General features: G+C 39.2%; 1 protein-coding gene across 1 annotated transcript; it reads left to right on the forward strand.

Moving 5' to 3' along the window:
* The first annotated feature begins 22,012 nt into the window (after positions 1–22,012).
* On the forward strand, positions 22,013–23,101 carry LOC112202350 (secoisolariciresinol dehydrogenase). Its single transcript, XM_024343336.2, has 2 exons — positions 22,013–22,077; positions 22,174–23,101. The coding sequence occupies exons 1-2, from the start codon at positions 22,040–22,042 to the stop codon at positions 22,946–22,948; spliced, it is 813 nt and encodes a 270-aa protein (XP_024199104.1). The 5' UTR covers positions 22,013–22,039; the 3' UTR covers positions 22,949–23,101.
* Positions 23,102–23,752: the final 651 nt, after the last annotated feature.

The following is a 23,752-nucleotide window of genomic DNA, read 5'->3' on the forward strand; positions in this document are numbered from 1 at the left end:
CATAATTCTCATGACAAAGCACATGAATGACGCGCTCCAAAATGAGTACCTCAATAAGGAAGACCCCAGAAAACTATGGGTAGAACTCAAGCAGCGTTTTGGCAACGTTCATGACTCCCTGCTTCCTGATTTAGAAGTGAGATGGCATAGCCTCCGCTTTTGTGATTTCAAGTCTGTACTTGACTACAATTCGGAAGCACTTCATATCAAGTCTTTGATGGATTTCTGTGGGCAGAAAATCACTGATACGATGTTGATCGAGAAGACTCTCTCTACCTTCCCCGTCTCTGCATTGATGATAGCCAAGAACTATCGGATTGATGTCAATGCTGGACACATCACAAGATTTCATAAGCTTATTGGAACCATGAACGTAGCTGAAAAGCATGACAACATACTTGTGAAGAACTATAACTCTAGACCCACGGGAGAAAAGCCAATTCCGGAGTCTAATTATAGTTGCGCCCCTAAGGGAGGGCGCCAGGAGCGAAACCCCAAGGAAAGGGATTATTCTGGACGTTCTGGTCCATATTTTCGCCCCAAAGAGGAAGGAAATCACCAAGATAGGCATGCACGGAACCGTAGAGGTCAACGTGTGAAGAGAGAGAGAGAGGTAGAGCCTCCGGCTATGATGGTGGCGCCACCAAGGATCATAGCCATCCTCAACGTGCCCTAGGCGCACCTCGATCAAGGGAGCCTGACCATGATGATGCTTGTCTTCGGTGTGGAGCGTCCAGACATTGGGCTAAAGCATGCAATGCACCCCAGAATGTTGCTAATGCGTACAAGTCGTATCGTGAAGCAAGGGAAGCAAATTACATGGAGCAAGAAGATCAAGATGACGATCTCGCTCTAAGAGTTGAAGACTTCAAAGGCCAAGATCCAGAGACTGGCAATTTTGATTAAGTCTTTTTATTTTCCAAGAGATGTAATAGGCAATTGCCATATATTTTTGTAGTAGATGCCAATGGTTTAGTATTTCTTCAAAGTAGGTTCACCCAAAGTAAGTGTGATGTCTAGGAAGGTTATGAGATTAGTGGTACTTAAGCGAGCCTTGCTCCACCGACATCTCTCTACTCACTTGGTCACATTTATTTTGGAATTACTGAAAGAAGTTAGACGACTACCATTGTTTTGTATTAGCTAGCACTTTGGATTAGATTTTCTTTGGTCAAAGAGACAATGATGTAACTCCGTTCGCTTATGAATAAAATTTTGAGTTCTTTTCATTATGACTCCATTTTGATTCTGAGCATACGAATTTTGTGACTACGATGGCTGGGCCATCAGTATTAATTCAAGGACATGGAATAGCCCAAATTCCACTTGCCAAATGGCACCTTAATTATTGTCATAGAAACTCTACGCTCCTAGGGCGAATCACACCTATGAATAGCTAACGGATTCCATACGAAAACGCATGTAGAGAACGGAAATGAGTTCCTTTGCAATACCTCTAATGATTGCGAACAAATGCGCATCTTAGAGAAGTTTGTGTGTCTCTCTAGTGGACTTTGTGTCACTATTCGAGCTATTAAATCCAATAAAGTTACGAGAGAAGATCTCTTGGATTTAGACACATATTGGCTTTGTCACAACAGGATAGGTCATCCTGGTCATGATATGATGATCCGTCTACTAAAGACTTCACATGGATATCATTTCTTTCGAGCGAAACGAAGCATGAATCAAAAGTTGATTTTTGGACTAAGTGTGACCGACGCAGCTGCCCAGGGCACCGCCTCCGTCCACCACCAGCCTAGGGCTGGCGCAGTCCCTATCTATAACGCCATGGATAGCGTCCATCATGGTGATGGCGCCCCAGGTGATGCTGCAATCACCAACTTGCTTCAAATAGCGTTTCAGACGCTCAGGGCTAACCAAAATACTCATTGGTTGCTTCTAAAGCCTCTTGCTCGTTTTACAAAGCCCGTTCCTTAGGAAAATTAGGACTAAGACTGTCCTATGCAAAGGAAATGAACATACTCATTATGTTCTTACATAGAATCCATGGGGATTCTGTGGATTGATTCAACCAACTTGCGGACGCTTAAATATTTCATGATGTTGGTTGACACGCAAACACGTTGGTCACGTGTTGTGCCATTGTCCACGTATAAATGCTGCTTATGCTACACTCCTAGCACATATCATATGACAACGGGCTCACTCCCCAGATCATCCTATTCAGTTAATTGGATTTGACTATACTAGAGAGTTTACATCGAAAGATTTTCGATGGATATTGCAATGGGACTGATGTTGGACATCACATTCCCATGTACACACCCAAATGGTCTTGCGGAAACAACTACGATGGTAGTCCGGACATTGGTAATGCGCACCAATCTCCTTATATCCACTTGGGGTGATGCAATATTGCATGCAGCTATGCTAATTCGTCTACGACCCACCGCCACTCAATGTACCTCTGCGTTACAGCTAGTGACTGGGTACAAGTATCGTACTTACACATATTTGAGTGAGCCATTTATGTGCCAATTGCGCCACCACAGCGCTCTATGATGGGTCCTTACAGACGAATGGGCAACTACGTTGGATTTGAGACTCCAACAATCGTCCGCCACTTAATGCCCTTGCAAGGTGATCTCATTACCGCTAGATTTGGGGGCTGTCACTTTGATGAGACAGTCTTCTAGTCGTTAGGGGGAGATAAGAACACGGATGTTCAGCAGGAATAACAGAAATTGTCGTGGCCAGTCCCCACTATGTCTCATCTCGATCCCTGTTAAAGTGACGAGATCACACAAATATACTGCAAACAAGCCTGCAAGGAAGGACGTCCCTACGAGAGGATGTAGCGCCACCCTACACAGAGGTAGGCATGGCGCCAACGCCAAAGAGAGTGGCACTCTGGCGTTACAGGCCATGGCCCCAGCTAGCTAGGATGAGTGGGAGGCCCGTAGGTTCGAATGATACTTTGGCACACTCCAATTCTTTGATCATCGACACTTAAAATCCATCTCATGAGAATCTTCTGGGTTATGGTTATCATTGGGGGACGCCTCAACGTCAGAACCTATTCCTGAAAATATAGAGCTCTATGAAAATTACACTAGTGTACATGAGACGTGGGATAGAAACTCCATCATAATTGATGATGTAGTCGCGCATTTCATTGCACATGAGTTTGTTGAGTCCAATGATATCAAACCATGCTCCGTTGATGAATGAATGCCAACATAGAGAGATTTGGCCTAAATGGAAAGATGGGATCCAGGTTAAGATGGATTCTCTAACGAAGAGGAAGGTTTTCGAGCTAGTGATGCCAACACCTCCTAACATAAAACCTATTGACTAATGGGTCTTTGTTAGAAAGCATGATAAGAAAAAGAGATGGCAATCTAGCCTTATGATGCAAGGCTTCTCACAAAACGCCCTGGAATCGACTATGATGAGACATATTCTCTAGTAATGGATGTCATTACATTCCACTACCTTGTCAGTTTGGTAGTTTCCGAATAACTGAACATGCAGCTTACAAATATGGTCACTACGTATCTTTATAGGGATCTAGATACGGAATATACATGAAGGTTCATGGTGAACTTCATTTACCCAAGTCAAGTGGCTCTAGACCACGGAGCGCATTTACAAAGAGGTTGAAACACTCGCTAAAATGACTACTTGATTGGGAAGGGATATGCCCACTCGTTTCCATAACAAGTTTCAGATTCTATCGCGGTTCATGTTGGACATGATCTTCATTAAGAGCCCTTAAAGAGTTAAGGGAAACTGCTGAACACTTCAAATCCGAGTTTGAGATGAAGGATTTTGGGAGAACACAATTATGTCTCAGTTTGGAACTTGAGCATCGTGTCGATAGATGCTTAGGCATTTTGACAAGGTCAAGCCTTCAAGCACCCCCATGATCGTTCATAGTCTTGATCCTGAAAAGGATCCTCTTCGTTGAAAGGATGATAATGAAGATGTGCTAAAGGCAGGAGTGCCTTACTTAAGTACAATAGGCGCATTATTGTACTTAGCTCAATGCACAAGACCAGACATCTCATTTGCCATGAACTTATTAGCTAAGGTACAGCTCTGCGCCAACGCGACGCCATTGGATTGGTGTAAAAGATATCTTTCGATACTATGTACGACTAATATGGGCATGTGTTATCCCTACAGAGAGAAGATGGATTCGAACCCATCACACACCAGAAACGCCGCCAATGCTGGCCTGCGTTCTCTATCCCCATCCCAAAACGATATAAGTGTTTTGGAAGGTTTTGCTGATGCTGGGTACCTCTCTGATCCACACAAAGGTCGCTCCCAAACTGGTTAAGTGTTCACCATGGAAAAAGACCGTGATATCTTGGAGGTCTACAGAACAGACCGTAGTTGCTATATCTTCGAACCATGCAGAGATTATTGCTCTTCACGAAGTGGTTCGTGAATGTTTATGGATTGGATCCATAATCACGCATGTTCGAACAATTGTGGTTTGAAGTCTACCATAAGATGAGCCTACGAGCATTTAGGATAATGCTGTTCGTTTTGAACAAATGAAGCAAGGCTACATCAAAAGCGACAACACCAAGCATAATCAGCAACAACAGACTCTCCTCAAATACCAAAGTGAACTAGGTTCGATTTGAGGATAATGTGGAAGACTTGTTTACTAAGTCATTACCCAAATCCACGTTCGAGAAACATGTGGCAAGAATTGGCTTGCTGAAATTATCTGAACTCCTATGATTGTAGTCATCAGGGGGAGATGCAGACATCAGAGGGAGATGTCTACATGTTCACCTCGAAACGTGAAGGGTGTGTTGTGCTCTTTTTTCCCTTCGACCGAGGTTATTTTTGTCCCACTAGGTTTTTGTTACTCGGCAAGGTTTTTAACGAGGCAACGAGAGAAGCACCGCGTTTGGGCAACATAAGGACTCGTTCAAGTAAACTCTAATTTGTGTTTGGCCCAAACTCTAGGTTACTTGACCTAGTGTTAATAGGGTTAAATTAGAAGGATCTAGATTCCTATTCAATGTACGATTACTTTCCTTGTATGATTGAGATTCTATGCATTGTAATCCTCTATATAAAGAGGCCCCTATTATCAATGAGAATACACAGCGATTTCCTCTCAATTTCAGTTTCTCTACAATAGTAATTTGAATTCTTTAAACAATAGTATTCCTCTTTAGGATTAAATTCTGCATACTACCTTGTACTTTCAAGGGTTGATCAGTTCAGTCCATTCACTTCTAATTTAATCAAAAAAGTCCTCGCACTCTCTAATTTCATCAAATCGATCAATTCTGTCAATTTTCTCTATTAAAGTACTGACGTGGCACCTCTTCACAAAGAAAATTTCCAAAATACCCACATAAGTATAAACACAAACTCACACACAAAGTCTCCTTCTCATTCCTTCCCTCGTTCAATTCTCAACCAGCTTCCCAAGATCAATCCGATTCATTCAGTCCACGCACACAATAATGGATCTGAACCCATCCAGCTTCCCCATCCTCTCCTATGTCATGGATGTCCTTTCCACCATAGGATCCAAGTCCGCCATCGATGACATCCCCGACCTCGAGTCCATTCAAATCGACGATGGCTAGGGAAAATTCCTAACATCAGAATCAAGTTTTTTCTTTCTTTCTATTTTGCAGCTTTTGGGTTTCTGTTCAGAGAGAACTCGAGGAGAGGGAAACTAGATCTGGATTTCTCGCTCTCCTTCGCCAGTGGGTATCAAGGCATAACCCCGCATCACCTCCACCACCATCCTGATCAGTGGCCTCCGACGATCTACTGGCAGCCTCTTCGTCGTCGGGCGATGGCCGAAAGTAACCCACGCGTCACGCCGTAAGCACCCAGAAATATTCTCTGGGCATCCACGACTCCTACTTTCTTCTCCGATACATGACCCATCTCGGCAGCTTTCTACTATTCAATTAGGATCCTGGCCAGAAATGAAGTCCTTTGGGTCGGTTCGTGGGCCAGCATCACCTATCAATAACTATATATATCTGAATTGCGTTCCCCACCGATCAATCAATCCAAACCAAAAGCAATGGCGAATGACAAGTCGGTCATTGTAGTCATAAGAGCCGCTCGCCCATCTTTCCGCAACGGAAACGACAAGGTTTTGATTATTTGGGGGTTTTGTAGAGGAAGTGGGTATTGAGAAATGGAACGAGCTGGAGAAGGAGTACGCGTTTGTGCATTTGAACACAGAAAAGGGTTCGAAGAAGCTTCTGGTAAAGTGTCTTGTGATTGATGGAACAATGAGCGTAGATGCTCTGGCTGAGGGGGCTTCTCAGAACGTTCAATGTGAATTCAAGTAGGTTTTTGCTCTGATTCTGTGTTTGTTTTGGAATTGGATAGTCTTTGAATTCTTGGTTCTTAGTTGGTTGGGTTTTTGCTTTTAACAATTTTGCTGGGTTAGTGATTATGTGCAAGAAAATGAGGGCAGTAATTACTCATCACAGTTTAAGAACTTGGATTTCACTCTCTACTAGGTGAAAAGGCCCGCGCGATCTTTTAGTTGCAATAATAATTGGTATATTGTAGCAAAAAAAAAAATTAATGAGAAAACAAAGAAGAATAGCAAAAACTTTTATGTATATTGATTAGTAATGTACAAAATGTCTGCTATCTTGGTTGATCGTTTCTCAGGGACCATTAGCATTACAAAAAACATAGAGAATGGTCCTGACAACCAGTGCTTATATGTACATAGCATGACATTGTCTTTCAAGGACAGTTAGCATTACAAAAACCCATAGATCTTGGTCCTTATCACAAAACAAAAAGTTGCATTGCAAAGCAGAAGTGATTAGCTAAGGTATTTGGTGTTAGATTGAACCAATGTATTTGTGCTGGTCTGATCTGATGGTTCAAAGTTGTCACTGAAATATACAGAGCACATGATATATATAAAAGATTGGGTCATTAATTAAGGGATGCTTAAATTCAATGGACAGAGTAAATATAAAATGCAGAAAATAAGTGGATAGGAAATTTAACGTGAGGATTTTAAAACTTGCCTTTTTGGGTTCTTACTTGGTTTTGCTTTGAACAATTCCTTCCTCTTCTTTCCAAACCTAAGAGGATTTCACATGGAAGTTGTTGGTTCGATATCTTGGGTTGGTGTGAACTTGTGAACATCTTTGTATATCCCCTTAATAAGGAAATCTCATTTTGTTCTTGGCTTCAATTTCAGCAGTTTGACTGTCCTTCTAATTAAAGAATTTCTCGTGGTCTGATCCTTTGGTTTTTTGCAGTTTTTCTTGATAATCAAGTCTTCGCATGAGCTTCCAAAGATTTCTTCTGCTTCTTTGCCCATTAAGACTGCATGTGCTTGACCAGTCTCATCTTCAATGAGAATAGTGACTCTGAAGCTGCATTAAGATATGAATCAAATTCAGGGATATGGGGAAGTAATTGCAGGAACTAAGTAGAAATGATACTGACATGAAGCAAAACTGAAGAATAGGAATATTTCAAAGCTAAGAAAATCTGAATCTCAGGACCATTCTCGAAGCGATATAGGTTTTAGACCAAAGAACATTGAAAAGAACATTATAGTAAATGGTCAGCAGCAAATAAAACATAACTGAACCGTGGATTATGCATTGACTATATTGCAGCCCACAAATTGAACCAATACATCACCAATGTTTTGCATAAATTACGAGAAGATAGTAAATGTATTTTCCCCCAAAGCGAAATAGGCTTTAGACCAAACAACGTACCAAGGAACATTATAGTAAATGATTAGTAGCATAAAAAACACATAGGCCTCATCAAAAAGCCCGCGGATCAAGTGGGCCAATGGAGGCCCGCCGGCCCTGAGGGCTAAAAGCCAGGCCCGGCCCGTTAAAAAGCCCACCTCGGTGGGTAGTGGGCCGAGCCGCCAAAAACCCGTAAAAATCCGGCCTGGCCCACCAAAGGCCCGCTAAGCCCGGCCCATAAAAGCCCGCTAGGCCCAGCCCGTAAAAGCCCGTAAAATATTATATATATTTGTGTGTGTGTGTGTGTTTATAAATATACACACACACATATAGATTTATATTTGTGTGTGTGTGTGTTTATATATATATAAACACACACACACACAAATATAAATCTATATGTGTGTGTGTGTGTGTGTGTATATATATATTTATAAACACACACAAATATCTACATATATATATATATAGATATAGATATATATATATATATATATATATGTATATGTGTGTGTGTGTTATATATATATGTGTGTGTGTGTGTGTGTGTGTGTGTGTGTGTGTTTGTGTGTGTGTGTGGGAGTTCTTATACTTCTATATAGAATATGTGCATTAGTGCATATATATATATTCTACATATCGGTTGACCAATTCGATCGGATTCGAAAATATGGTGAAATTGGCTAATTTTTTTACCACACTCATAATTTATTGTAATAAACTCATCCAACGGTTGGTTTTTCCATTTTCTTTGAATTGATAGGGGTTGCTCTTTGGAGTGTATGATATATAAATATAAGTTTATAAGAGTAACTAAGTTTGACCTAGTGGATCGAATTCGAAACGAGAACCAAATTGGCTGAATTTTCTACAACCACCATAAAATATTATAATCTCTCCATCGAGCGGTTGGTTTCTCCGAATTCATTTTCCACTTCATGGTTGCTTTAGAATGAACCTCAACAATTTAAATGTAATGTATAAGTCATACAACTTTAGGAGAAAAATTGGTATAGGCCAATGTGTTTGTAATTAAAATTAATTTTTTTTATCTCATGTCCACACACATCCATCGATTTTTCTATTTTCTTTGAATTGATAGGGGTTGCTCTTTGGAGTGTATGATATATAGATATAGGTTTATAAGAGTAACTAAATTTGACCTAATTGATCGAATTTGAAACGAGAATCAAATTAGGTGAATTTTTTACAATCACCATAAAACATTACAATCTCTCAATCGAGCGGTTGATTTCTCTAAATTCATTTTCCACTTCATGGTTGCTTTAGAATGAACCTCAACAATTTAAATACAATATACAAGTCATACGACTTTAGGAGGCAAATTGATATAGGCCAACATCTTTGCAATTAAAATTGAAATTTTTATCTTATGTCCACGCACATCCATCGATGGAATATTTACAGACATGATGTGAAAAAATAAGCACGTTTCGCGGTCGTCATGCCATCGGTCAACCAAGAAAACATACAAGTAACGATGGTTGACCAATTCGATCGGATTCGAAAATATGGTGAAATTGGCTAAATTTTTTACCACACTCATAATTTATTATAATAATCTCATCCAACGGTCGGTTTTTCCATTTTATTTAAGTTGATAGCGGTTTCTCTTTGGAGTGTATGATATATAAATATAAGTTTATAAAAAATATTATCTTTAAAGATTTATTTGTAAATAAAACCCGCAAGGCCCGCCCCGAAAAAGCCCGCAAGGCTTAGCCTAGCCCTGCCCGAAAAAGCCTGCGAGGCCCGCATTAAATGGATGGGCTTGAATCCTTCAATTTACAATAAAGCCCGGCCCGACCCGCTACTATTTAAAAATAGAGTAAGGCCCGGCCCGGCCAGGCCCAAGCCAGCTACCAATGGGCCGGGCTCGGCCCAGCCCGGCCCGTTGATGAGGCCTAAAAATACAACTGAAGCGTGGATTACAGATTAAGTATATTGGAGGCTACAAATTGAACCAATACATCACTAAGGTTTTGCATCCATTATCAAATGATACCATGTCAAATTAATATATAGTTTGATTTTCGTGTTTTAGCCCAATTAATTGAATCCCCTCCATGGCTAATTAAATTACTGAATTATGTTCTTATAACCCATTCTTACAATGTGCAACCCATTGCAATCCATTCTTATAATGTGCCATGAAAAAATTCAGATCCTGGAAAAGTAAACAGAAAAGCACACGATTCCGATGCCTAATGGAAGATTTTGATCAGTAATAATGAGATTAGAACCAAATTGGCACTATTTCTTAAGACGGGTAAAGTTAAGAAATACCATTCTTCCAATACCAGCCACCAAATCATTTGCAGATGATTTTCTAAATTTCAAACAGTAATGGGAATACAGAAAAAGCTTGATGGAATCTGAAAGTTACCTGGATATTAAAATGCATGGAAAAAGGGATAGGTAATTGCTCTACCACACTCGACTTATGCAAAATAGGGCAGCAACTGTGCTTGAACAGGATCAGTCCAACAGTGTTCACAGCAAAACTGAAAACAACCAAAAAAAGATCAGCATGCCAGCAAATTTCCATCCAGAAAATACCAACTAACCAGTATAGTGTTTGAGTGTTCATATTTCATAGACCGGAAAGTCCACATTGTTGAATCCAATCGCACCCAGTTAGTGAAATTTAAATCCCAAGTTAATCTATAGACAATGGAAACGGATTTCATCAAACTCATTCATATCACACACAAACCCAATTCAAAACAACAGGATATATCGTTAAAGTTCATTATAGTACAATTACTTCAGATATGAAATCAACATTCTAGATTAGATTACATGTTTTTTTTATTGTATTTTGAGGCAAACAATATCCTACCAACTAACAACCAAATTCGGAATCAACCATCATCGCTTCAAAATTGCAATTATTTAAAGTCCATGCAATCAAAATTCTAGATTAACCTAAAGACTAAAACTACTATGCTGTCAACAAATGAAAAAACTCAGTATCATTGACCAATTTTTCAAGTTTGAATTGATTTGGAATCCAAATCATGACCTCTCTACGAAACGAATATAATCTTAAAAGTTCCAGCTAAGAACATCAGAATTCGAATATGAACAAAATCATTACCAGTATTATCCCTAATCGACTTAAAATACAAAATCAATAGTGGAAAAGAGCCAGAACTCAATTGAGAAGAGCCAAACTAAATGGAACATTAGTCGTAGGTATGCAGGAAATTAAACAAAGATCCACTCTGTAATGACCAATAGTGTGATCATACAATCAATCATCTCAAAAAGCATGCAGACACAGGAAACCCAAAAACTCAAAGGATTCAATGATCCCCAAAAGCATGCAAACACAAGAAACCCAAAACCTCAAAGGAAAAAAAAAATTACTCATTTTGACTGCTTCCCGTCCCCCTCTTCCTTTTCTCTGAGCTATCTACCTTCTTCCCTTGTCAATTTTATATATTACCAATCAGATGACTCCAGCTCTTCCAATTATGGGAAACAAATGAAATTGAATTATTAACCTTATCAATCAGCAAAGAATTTCAAGCTCCTTTATTTTTGATCTCGAGGACAGAGATTTGGGGAGAATTAATTTTGTTGGTCTGGTAAGATACGATTGATGGTTTTGAAAAAGATTTTGGGATGATACAATTCTGGTGTATCAGGTTTGGGAGAGCAAAGAAGGGTGTGCAGATGATGATAGTCTGGAAGAGTCGAGTAGACGACGTCGGTGTCGTCCTTATCACATAATAAGGACAAAAACGTAATTTCCACCAATCGGCTCGGCTGGAGTCGATACCAAAACGGCTTAGTAACAATAACTGGAAACCCAACTTTAATATATAGTATAATTAGTGAGAGTGATATGGATGTTGGTGGCTTAGGTGAGACCCTGATCATGATGAACCCTCGTTTTCACTCTCATAGTCTATGGGTATTTTGAGAATTTTCCCGGTGAGAAGCGTCCCACAAAACTGCTCAGCTGGCCACGTTAGCACCTTAACAGAGAAAATTGACGGAATAGTGACGGAATGGATCGATTTGATGAAATTAGAGAGTGCGAGGACTTTTCTGATTAAATTAGAAATGCAGGGACTGATCTGATGAACCCTTAAAAGTACAGGGTAGTAAGCAGAATTTAATCCTCCTTTTATTACTCTACAAACATTCAAAACTTACATATGGTGTGGATTTTCAAAGTTTTCCTTTCGTAATTATCATAGGCCATCACAAGCCCAGTCAACCTAATAATCCGCCTAAGCCGATCCCTCCACAACAAAAAATGGTTATTCCTCTTATTCTTTTACCTGCTACTCCACTAGGTCACCATTTCTTTTGTCCGGATCTAGAAAAAGGTTGTATGAAATAATAAAAGGACTTTGACCATTTACCCTAATTCTAGGGACTTTTTTCCCCCTTTAAGTTTTTTTTCTCACTTACCCATAAAGACTCTAATAAGGTGTTCCCTAATACCCAATTAAGTTTTTTTTTTGTTTATTTGTTAGACTACTTTGCCCTCACTTCTTTGTTATATAGAGAGAGAAAATGAAAGAGAGAGAAGCCATAGGAGACTTTACCGGAGTCTGGTCACTGGTCGCTAGAGTCCCATCCCGGTCGCCAGAATCCGATCACCGGTTACCGGATTCAGATCACCGGTCGTCAGACTTCTCTGAAGACCTAGCCGGAGGTCGTCAGAAATCTTATAGATCACCAGAGAGGTTTATTGCCTTCCCAATAAACCTTTATTGCCTCCAATAGATCTTTATTGGGGGGTAATAAAAGTTTATGAAACCTTGCCAAAGGTCCCCAAAGAGGGTTGGAGATCTCATAGGGGGCTGGAGAGGTTTATTGCTGTGATGACATGGATTTTCGTTATTTAATTCTTGCAATTAATAATGGACCAGTTGTATGAATTATTGTTTGTATGCGTTATTCGTATGTTGTTTGTGAAATGGAATTATTTTCGGATGAATAATTATTTGGAAACACATCGTTTTAGGGAGCCCAAAGATTGACTTTTTATACATTGAGTTTCTCCAAAAAGCAAAAACTACCTTCACGAAAGTCGTAGAGCGCGTTGATATGAGTTCGTGGATATGCGGCACGTGTAAATTAGAGTTTGTACTAGAAAGTTATGGTCAGCGGAAATTTCTTCTAATTTTAGAAATTACTATAAATAGAATTTTTGAAATTGGAAATTCATAATTTGACATTTTCGGAAACTTGCCAAAAATAGAAACCCAAAACGCTCAGTTCTCTCTCTTCGAACCCCCGGATCCGACAGTTCTCCGTCTGACCCAACCTGAATTTTCCAGCTGATTCCGGTGTTCTACGGCCATGGCACCGACCCAGATCAACTCCTCTCCTTCGTCCGGTCCTCCATACGGTGGCCTTTAGCGCCGATTTGCACCAAGCACAGCAGTTATGTAGTGAAGCTGGGCAGTGACAGACTTGGCGAGTTCTTCCGATTCCCGTGACTGTTGGACTTGAAACTGGTCGTGTTTTGCTCTTGGAAGCGTCCTCTTTTGATCCTTGGAGGTTTGGTTGATCGATTTTTAGTGTGGAGCTGCAACTATCGGTGAACAGTTATTTTTGGCTTGCGGCGGTGATCAACGGCGATCTAGGCCGATTTGGCTTGAACTCCAGGTATTAAAGTTGCTCCACTTGATATTCTCTACATTCTGGATGATAAGAGCATAATTATGTGACGTTTATAACATTGATATCTATACTTTCTTTGTTAGTTTAGTGTATTTTCTAGTTATTTACTTTGTTTATTTGTTTTATAGGTATGTTGGAGGAAAGAAGAAGAAAAGAAGCAAAAGAGGGATTGAAAGGCCACATCAGCAAATCTGCCTGTGCAGATCAATCAACTTCGATAGATCACTGAGACCAGCTCACAACGATCCAGAGGATGATCTTTATATTTATGGAAAGCCTCAGATATCTAGTTTCCAGATATTTTTATGGCTTGTCAATATCATTTTTCTAGAAGAAGTTATGGCCGATTTAGTTCAAGAATGTCAGGCTGCGCGTGAATCTGAGATTGGACCGGAATTTATGTTTCGAGGCCTAAATCACACCGAGAAGCCCGAGGACGAGTTTGTGCTTTATATTCCAACTTAATATGGACAAATGGCGTGATGTGAATGGTTGGAATAAGTCATCAAGTTCAAGAGCCAATAGGAAAACTCCACCTAAGCACGTGAACCCTAATTCTTTTAGGTTTTGGATTTCCTACACAACAAGAAAGATGAAGGCAACCTCTAAGCATATAAAGGGGGATCCATAGGCAGCAGCTCTTTCTCTCTCTCTTCCTCCCCTTCTTTAGTTGGTTTTGTTTCTTCTATGTTTAACTAGTTTTTATTAGTTAGGGGGCTGCTTGAAGCCCCTAGACATGAACTACAAGATAATTTGACTTTTGATTTTATTTTCTTTTAATTCAAGATGAGACTTTAGTTTACTACTTTTCCATTGATGAATGCTTGCTTGTATGCTTTGAGTGCACACTTAGTATGCATGTTAGGATTCTACCGCTTTGATTGTTTGATGCCTGTGTCAATAGTTGGACTCCTCAAACCTTCTAGAGAAGCAATTGTTAGTTTTCGCTATCAAGTAAACTAAGTCCTAGGTTTAGCAAGGTGCTCAGTTTATTGCGATGCCTAGTGATGTCTCAAACTCTTTTAGACCTTAATGATCTCTGCATGTTTAATCTAATCAGTGTACCTTTAGGTTGCATTGCTTGAAAATAGTCTAGGTGTAGAGCACTTCCTGCCTAGCGTACGAAGTAAGAAAGGATAATAGGTTGTGTTCAAGCGTACCGAGCCAACCTGAGCATCTTCATCTAGATTAATTAAATTAAGATTGAAAAAATTATCTTGTGTGTGATTGTCGGGGGTGGATGCATCTTCCCTAGCTAGCTTTATTCTCATTGAATTCAAAACCCATCTCAAAATCTGTTTTTGTTACTTTCTGTCCTCTATATTTTCGTAATTATTTTATATAGTAAACGATATCTAAAAATCACCAAATTTTTTGTGCTGAAAGCCTTGTGTGTCTAGTACGTCACTGTAAATTTTCGTATTTTTCTGACTAGCTTAGATAAGGTTTTTAATTAGATTTCCGACTGTTGTTCGCTAGGAACAGTGGTCACTTTTGTGACATTATTTGAGTAGTTAAAGCCTTAGTCTTCTGCAGGAAAGACCATTGTTTACCCTTGCTACAATTGACAATCTTAAGTGTGAATAAGGAAAATCAACAGCTTATAAATTTAGCTATCATTGGACGGCTGGATCGTGCTGGTTTTGAGTTCGGCAAGGCGGCGCGTTCGGCCATGTCTGGAGCAGTTTCTTACTTCATTATCATCTACTCGTCCATACGAGCATTCTGATATATGATATGTAATTTTTGGAGATCATTTGATAATGTTAGGGTTTTTCGTAAGTTTGAATTGTTTGGTTTTTGATCAGTGTGGATTCGACCGTTGGATCGACTTGTAGTTTTGACATATCATTCCTAGAAGTGTTCCAGAGACTTTGGGTGGTCTCGGATGAAGTTTTTCCTCTATTGGAGTTACTTTTGGATTTTAGTTTAAATGAGGAATTCGAACTTTAATCGCTTTGTGATTTGTGTACTGAATTGAGACCGTACTTTCCTTAGGTACTTAACAGAGTGCGTTTTGTAAGTTATCTAGTTGTGTAAATACGCAGCAGGAATTTCGAGGTGAGTAATCTCACAATGCTAATTTACGAACGGAGTTACCTTATCGTTTTGGGAGTTATTTATTTAATTGCAAACAATAGTTGGTATTAGCGGCATTCCTGAGTGAATGACTACGTGTATGTGTATATATATACATGAAGTGTGTCTATATATATATATATATATATATATATATATATATACGTGAAATATATATGTATTGTTGGATTTGTTGTGATGCAAACAATTTGTGAGTGGGTTCATATTATTGTTTTTGGGTGTGACATTTCGGGGAATGTTTTATTTGATTTGGGTAACATTTTGGGTCCAGTGCGACTCGATTAATGTTCAAATCAAGGAGAAGTTGGAGTCATAAATCATTAACAAGCCACATGTACTTACTGAAGATGATCAACTTGCAAATATCTTGACCAAAGTTGTTTTTGGAAAAAATGTTCCACAACTCACTAGACAAGTTAGGTATGCAAGACATCTACTCCCTAACTTGAGGGGAAGTGTTACATGAGCTGCAGCACACCAACCTCGACAAAGTGCAGCCTTAAAGCATCTCTATATCTGTCTTGACAAAGTTGTCCATACTACATTAATGCTATGACAAAGATGTATATGTACACTTCCCAATTGTAATATTAGTAGGATAGTTATGGTAGCTACTCTAAAAGAGAAGAATTGTAAATTAGTAAGAGTGTTCTTGAATATACAAAAATACATTACCAAATTTGACATAGTATCAGAGCAGTTTTGCTCTTGAGACCAATATCCATACCCATATCCATATTCCGCTACCAGAAATACCAAGAGAAGAACTCTGTTTCTTTTTCTTACCCAGTACCCAGAAACTCAGAAAGTATATCCATATCAGTACCCAAACAATACCATACGCATTGGGTTAGCAACATGACTATTGTACAACCATTGATGCAGTGTATCGAATAATGAAAAAAAAAAAGTCGACCAATGTATTACGTACATGTATGTTAGCAACACAGAAAAAAAAGGTGCACTATGGATAAGAACTCAAACTTACATGTGTTGTTCAAAGAAACTTATGTTACGTGAGCTGCAACACACCAATCTTGATAAAGTGCAGCTCTATATCCACCGATCTTGACAAAGTTGTCCATACCACATTAATTATTTGACAAAGATGTATATGTACACTTCCCAGCTGTAATATTGGAAGGATAGTTATAGTAGCAACCCTATAAGAGTAGAATTGTAAATCATTAAAAGTGTGTTTGAATATACTGAAATACATTACTAGATTTGACAACCAAGCCTATGGCATGTCCCCACCCGAGCCCTCACCCCTATACTTAAAACCAACATTGTCCTCAATATTGTTAAGTGAGCTCAAAAGCTAAAATCGATGTCTAATTTAGGCATGAGAGTGAAGTCCGGGCGAAGGCACAAGATTTAACTTTGAAAATGAAAATCTAAGTGCGAATAAAAGATGCGAGAAACCCCTTTTGTAGAACCTCCATTGCTCACGACCTTCGGAGAAGACCAATATGAGACACCAACCTCAAAGCACAAGGCTTTGACTTCCTCAACGTATGCTCCATAATAGCTCTAGGTGCTCATGTAAAGATAAATTCCATTGAGAAAGATATAATGTCCAAAGAGCAATGCGTCGCACAATAGGCTTACTTCAAAGAATAAGGACCAAGGTCCTCCATTAAGATCATGACCTTGAACACATCCAACACACTCCACGATTGCCCATAGATTACCCTTGAAAGATGAAATGAAGTGCAAAGAAGTCCAATCACCCCGAGTGAACAAAATTAGTCAGTGCTGATAACTTCCAGCAATGACCTTTCTGAATTCAAATGTCCATATCTCATACTCAGAGAGAGATATGTAAGTGAGACAACTTGAAATAGAAAGTACACTCAAAGAGCTTTCTATCCATATAAAGTAATCCACCTATCTCTAATTGAGATGAAAAATATAGCTGGTCAAAGTTTCCATCTTGTAATGAAGTTTGCTGCTGACCCTCAGTCACCAAAACTGCAATATCTGAAGCTTGGTGCAAAGATGGTGATACCAACTTAAAATGAAAGTAGACTGATGTAGATACCTTATGTTAAAATTGCACTCTAAAATAAATTCTGAGTAAAAAATTGTTGGCCTCCAAACTCACTGATCTGTTCTGTAGTTTCTGCTATGCCCTGTTTCTGACCTCTGTTTCTTGGAACACTATATCTGAGCAATCACTCTTAAGATCAAACAAATCAAAATCATGATGAATTGCTAAAAGAAACCCCGCCCTACAAGCCTCCGCCTCCATGTGTAAAGCAGAGAGAACATGAGATAAATAACGTGTCATTGCTGCAACACAAGTGTCATCTTCATCTCGGATAACAACATCAATACCTCCATCATATGTATCTGGATGAAAACTTCCATCAATATTAACCTTCTACACAAGAGCAACTTTAGTTGGTAGGATGTCTTTCAAAATTCTCCACAGGACGGAATGGACTTTAGGTGAATTTTTGCTCTCCAAACCTAGTTCCAGTACTCAGAAGGGATATCAGTGTTATAACCCGACCTTTACACGTACCTATGTTTCAATGGAGGTTACAATTTATGAACATGATTTATATTTTTCCCCGAAGACTCCTCTTCAGGGGGAGAATAATATTGAGGAAGAGCAGTCTTCAAGGAATTGCTTATGTCCTTTGGAATGTCCTTTGGAACCCATGGATAATCAGGTACATGGAAATAATGGAGAAACAAGAATTGATTTTAGAAATACTAAAAGGACATCCAGTTACTGATATCAGAGACAATAGAAACAGATTCTAGAATCGCTAAAATGGCAATCAGCTGCTAACTCTAGAATCAACAGAGATAGATACTTCTTCCCCTTTTACTACTCCGTCAACACCAATGCTCCTTAAGGATGATCCAGAGGTAATTAATAACCATGTGTTTGAATTCCATGATAATATAAATTCTAAGCCTAACCTGAAATAGAACAAAGTAACATCATTAGGGTCCGAAAATTGCCATTTCGAAAAAATTGAGGTCAACCGAAGGCTCAATATGAACCAGATCCTAAAGCCAAGGCCAAATATCCCATAAGCAATTACACGTCAACCCATAGATTATCCAAGTCATATGCGTCTTTTGTATTTCATTTATCTGCTATTGTCATTCCAAATAACTTGCTGAAAGCTTTAGCAGATGCTAAGTAGACTAAAGCTATGGAGGATGAAATTGAAGCCTTGCAAAAGAATCACACATGGGAACTAGCGCCAAAACCCACAGGGAAAATAACAGTAGGGTGCAGATGGATCTAGACATGGTAGTACACAGCTGATGGTACACTAGATAGATACAAAGCCAAGTTGGTTGCACAAGGGTATACTCAAACATATGGTATTGATTATTAAGAGACTTTTGCACCAGTGGCCAAGAGGAATACCGTTCGAGTACTACTGCCATTAGCGGCTAACTTAGAGTGGCCTTTGAAGCAGTTTGATGTAAAGAATGCTTTCTTACATGGAGACTTGAAGGAAGAAGTGGCTATTCTCTACTTTCACAAGCAGAAATGGTGTGCAGGTTGAAAAAAGTCCCTTTATGGACTAAACCAGTCCCCGAGGGCATGGTTTGGAAGATTCAGCAAATCTATGAAACAATTTGGTTAGAAATAAAGCAACTCTAACCATGCACTATTTCTAAAGAGAAGGAAAGATAAAACTCACTGCTCATTTATGTTGATGATATGATTATGACAGGTAGTGATCCGGATGAAGTGAAGAAACTAGAAGCACATCTATCATATGTTTTTGAGATGAAAGATCTTGGATGATTGAAATACTTCTTGGGTGTTGAGGTGGCTAGATCAAAAGAAGGCATTACCCTATATCAAAGGAAGTATGTGGTTGACTTACTCATAGAGACCGATTTAGTAGCATGTAAACCAGTAGATACACCGATGGAGCAAAATAAAAAATTAGCAGAATATCCAGACCAAGTGCTTACTAACAAAGAGAGATATCAAAGATTAGTAAGCAAGCTCATTTATCTCTCACATACCCGACCTGATATTGCATATGCTGTAAGTATTTTAATTCAATCCATGCAAACACCAACTGAAGATCACATGGATGTGGTATATAGAATTCTAAGGTACTTGAAGACAAATCCAGGTAAAACGATCAAGTTCTCAAGAAAAATCACATTAAGATAGCCAAGGTTCTAAAAAATGCTAGGCGCTAGTCGGGCGGAAGTCTAGAGCCTAGCGCCCAGGGGACTAGGTGGTTTTTTTATTTTTGATTTTAATTTTATTTTTATAACATATAATATCACTGACAACTATTTCTATATATAAATATAACTACAGAATGCTTCTATATAGAACAATTAACAATCATACATTTTAACAATTAAGTAATTAACAATCAGTAAGAAGTTTTTCTTCAAAAAGATGATCAGTAAGAAGTTTAAGAACTAGTTACTGAGAACCAATTAACTAAGTAATCAAAGTCAAATAGACAAATAGTTCAATACAATTCAACAATTATTCAATCAACAGATGCAATTTGTGTCAAAACCAAATTGAGGCATAGACTTTGCTGCAACACCTGTCAAAACCAAATTGAAGCAGATACTTTGCTTCAACTCAGCAAATTGAAGCAGAAAGAGGCTCAGAAGAACTCCGAACGCAGCAATTTCAAGATCGAGCCTTCGAGGCTTTGCTACAAAAAGAACCCAAATTTCAGATCTCAAATAGTGAAAGTACGAAACAGATCGAAGTTTTCAAACAAATCAAATTTCAGATTGGGAGATTTACCAAGTTTGAAAGTACATGGAGATGTTGAGCAGAGATTGGGAGGGAGCGAGAGAGTGAGTCTTTGAGAGAGGGAGACAGAGAGACTATGCCGCTGTCGTCACCCATCTGTGTTGAGGAGGAGTGTCACCGTACCGCTGGCCCGCTGCCATTTATAAGGAGCCGAGAAGGTCGTCTTGATATTCAACAACGATTAACAAGCAAAAAAAAAAAAAAAGGACTTCAGCGGTTAGCTCCTGGCCCCAGTCGAGAAATGCCTAGCCCGATTAAACTCCGCCTAGAGCACCTAGTCGGACGCCCAGCAGCCCCGCGCCTAAGGCAAACGATTCGGTCAAAATCAGAACGTCTCCTCCACGCCTAGCGCCTAACCGCTGCCTAGCCGGCCGCCCAGCCCGACTTTTAGAACCATGAAGATAGCAGGATATACAAATGCAGATTGGGCTGGCTCTATCACTGATAGAAGGTCTAATTCAGGTTACTTTACTTTTGTGAGAGGTAACTTGGTCACATGGAAAAGCAAGAAGCAAAAAGTGGTTGCTAGATCCAGTGTAGAAGCTAAGTATAGAGGAATGGCTTATGGAGTATGTGAAATGTTAGGTCTTCATCATGGACTTGGGATTCAAATCCAAGTATGTTATGAATTTGTATTGTGATGATAAAGCAGCCATTAATATAGCACATAGTCCAGTTTAACATGACAAAACAAAACATGTTGAAGTTGATTGACATCTCATCAAGGAGAAGTTGGAGTCACAAATCACTAACATGCCACATGTACTTACCGAAGATCAACTTGCAAATATCTTGACCAAAGCTGTTTCTAGAAAAATGTCTCATAACTCACTCGACAAGTTGGGTATGCAAGACTTCTACTCCCTAACTTGAGGGGAAGTGGTACGTGAGCTGCAGCACACCAACCTTGACAAAGTGCAGCCTTAAAGCAGCTCTATATCCGTCTTGACAAAGTTATCCATACTACATTAATACTATGACAAAGATGTATATGTACACTTCCTAACTGTAATTTTGGTAGGATAGTTATGGTATCTAATCTATAAGAGAAGAATTGTAAATTAGTAAGAGTGTTCTTGAATATACATAAATACATTACCAGATTTGACATAGTATCAGAGCAGTTTTGCTCTTGAGACCGATACCCATACCCATATCCATATTCAGCTACCAGAAATACAAAGAGAAGAACCCTATTTCTTTTTCTTACCCAGTACCCAGAAACTCAGAAAGTATATCCAAACAATACCATTCACATTAGGTTAGCAACACGACTATTGTACAACCATTGATGCAGTGTATCGAATAATGAAAAAAAAAAAAAAGTTGGCCAATGTATTACGTACATGTATGTTAGCAACATAGAAAAAAAAAAGGTGCACCATGGATAAGAACTCAAACTTACATGTGTTGTTCAAAGAAACCTATGTTACGTGAGCTGCAACACTCCAATCTTGACAAAGTGCAGCCCTATAGCAGCTCTATATTCACCGATCTTGACAAAGTTGTCCATACCACATTAATGCTTTGACAAAGATGTATTTGTACACTTCCCAGCTGTAATATTGGTAGGATAGTTATGGTAGCAACCCTATAAGAGTAGAATTGTAAATCATTAAGAGTGTGTTTGAATATACTGAAATACATTACTAGATTTGACAACCTAGCATATGGCATGTCCCCACGTGTCCTTAATTTGAAACAATTGTTATATTAATCAGTGACGGTCATATGTACACTCAATCAAATTATTATTGCAGAGAGCTTCCAAAAAATTGAGTGCTAAACCATGACGAATTTCCTGTTACTCTCAGCTGCTGCAAGAAGGTATACACTGTCCATATATACTAGTAGAATCCAACTAGCATAGACTATAATGGTGCCATTCAGATTAAATTTAACTGTTTGTGGATTGATACGTAGGCTTGAAGGTAAGGTAGCAGTGATCACCGGTGGAGCCAGTGGCATCGGAGAATCCACCGCCAGACTCTTCTCCAGACATGGCGCTAAAGTCGTGATTGCCGACGTGCAAGACGACTTGGGCCAATCCGTTTGCAGAGACCTAAACCCTTCGTCCACCACCTTCATCCATTGTGACGTGACAAATGAAAAAGACGTCGAAAATGCTGTGAACACGGCCACCACCAAGTATGGAAAGCTAGACATTATGTTCAACAATGCTGGCATCAGTGGCGTGGTCAACCCAAACATCCTCGTTAACAACAAGGCCGATTTCGAGCAGGTCCTCAAAGTGAACTTGGTTGGTGTCTTCCTGGGGATCAAGCATGCGGCTCGGGTGATGATGGGAGCTAGAAAAGGGACTATTATCAACACTGCTAGCGTTTGCTCGATCATAGGGGGTGGCGCGTCGCATGCGTACACGAGTTCGAAGCATGGAGTCGAGGGGCTCACGAAGAACACAGCGGTGGAGCTCGGAAAGTACGGAATACGTGTGAATTGTGTGTCACCGTATTTGGTGGAGACGTCAATGACTAAGAAATTCTTTAAGTTTGATGATGAAGGAGTGGGTGGTGCTTACTCCAACCTTAATGGGGTGGTGCTGAAGGCGGAAGATGTGGCAGAGGCTGTTCTATACTTGGGGAGTGATGAGTCCAAGTATGTTAGTGGGCATAATTTGATAGTAGATGGAGGCTACACTATTACCAACTCAGGGTTCTGTATCTTTGAGCAATCTTAATTCAGTGTGAATGTTCCTAGTCCAAGTTCATGGGACAATTAAAGAATGGACATACATGCTTGGATATGATGCTTAAAGTATGACTGAATCTCAAATAAAAGATTAATAATAAAGAGGATTAAAAATAATAACAAAGTTTACAAATCGAGCTCGAAAATTCACAGCTCCTCATCAGAAGGATCTCAAGGTTCTTGTGAAGCACTTTAGAGAGTCAACACTATTGTAGCACAAAGTACAATAAGGAGTATTAATTGATTTGGCTTGTATTTGGTGTAGATAAGTACAAAGTTAAATAATACTATCTAACACTGTTTTTTTCTTCTTCAAACTCACTAACCGATGTTACGCTGAGTACTGTGTTCTGGAATTTCTAAATAATACTAGCTTTCTCTCTTCATTACTCTCGCTCACACAAAAATAGTCCTCGCCTCACTCATTTCTCCCTTCTTCCTTCCTCATAATTTTTTTTAGCACTCATGGATCTCGAGAGGGATCATAGGAAAATTTGCTGAATCTGGCAGATTTATGAATTGGTTAACTTGATGCATATACTCTCGCAAGCGTACGAATGGTGTCAAGTAAGGGAAGTATTAAAACCTTGATTATCGTACCTCGGGGATTAGGTGTTGGACCTAACCGAGATAATTGGCGCTAGAATAACTTAAAAGCATACAATGAAAAATAAAAATAAAATAAAATAATATTCACAAGGCACAAAGCCTTGGCAATGTTCGACTTAGCTCACACTAAGCTTAATCAAAGCCACTAACTTGTAGCCCAAATGAGTTATGCACAATGGAAGGT

Source organism: Rosa chinensis, chromosome 5, assembly GCF_002994745.2.
Source record: "Rosa chinensis cultivar Old Blush chromosome 5, RchiOBHm-V2, whole genome shotgun sequence".
Taxonomy (NCBI): Eukaryota; Viridiplantae; Streptophyta; class Magnoliopsida; order Rosales; family Rosaceae; genus Rosa; species Rosa chinensis.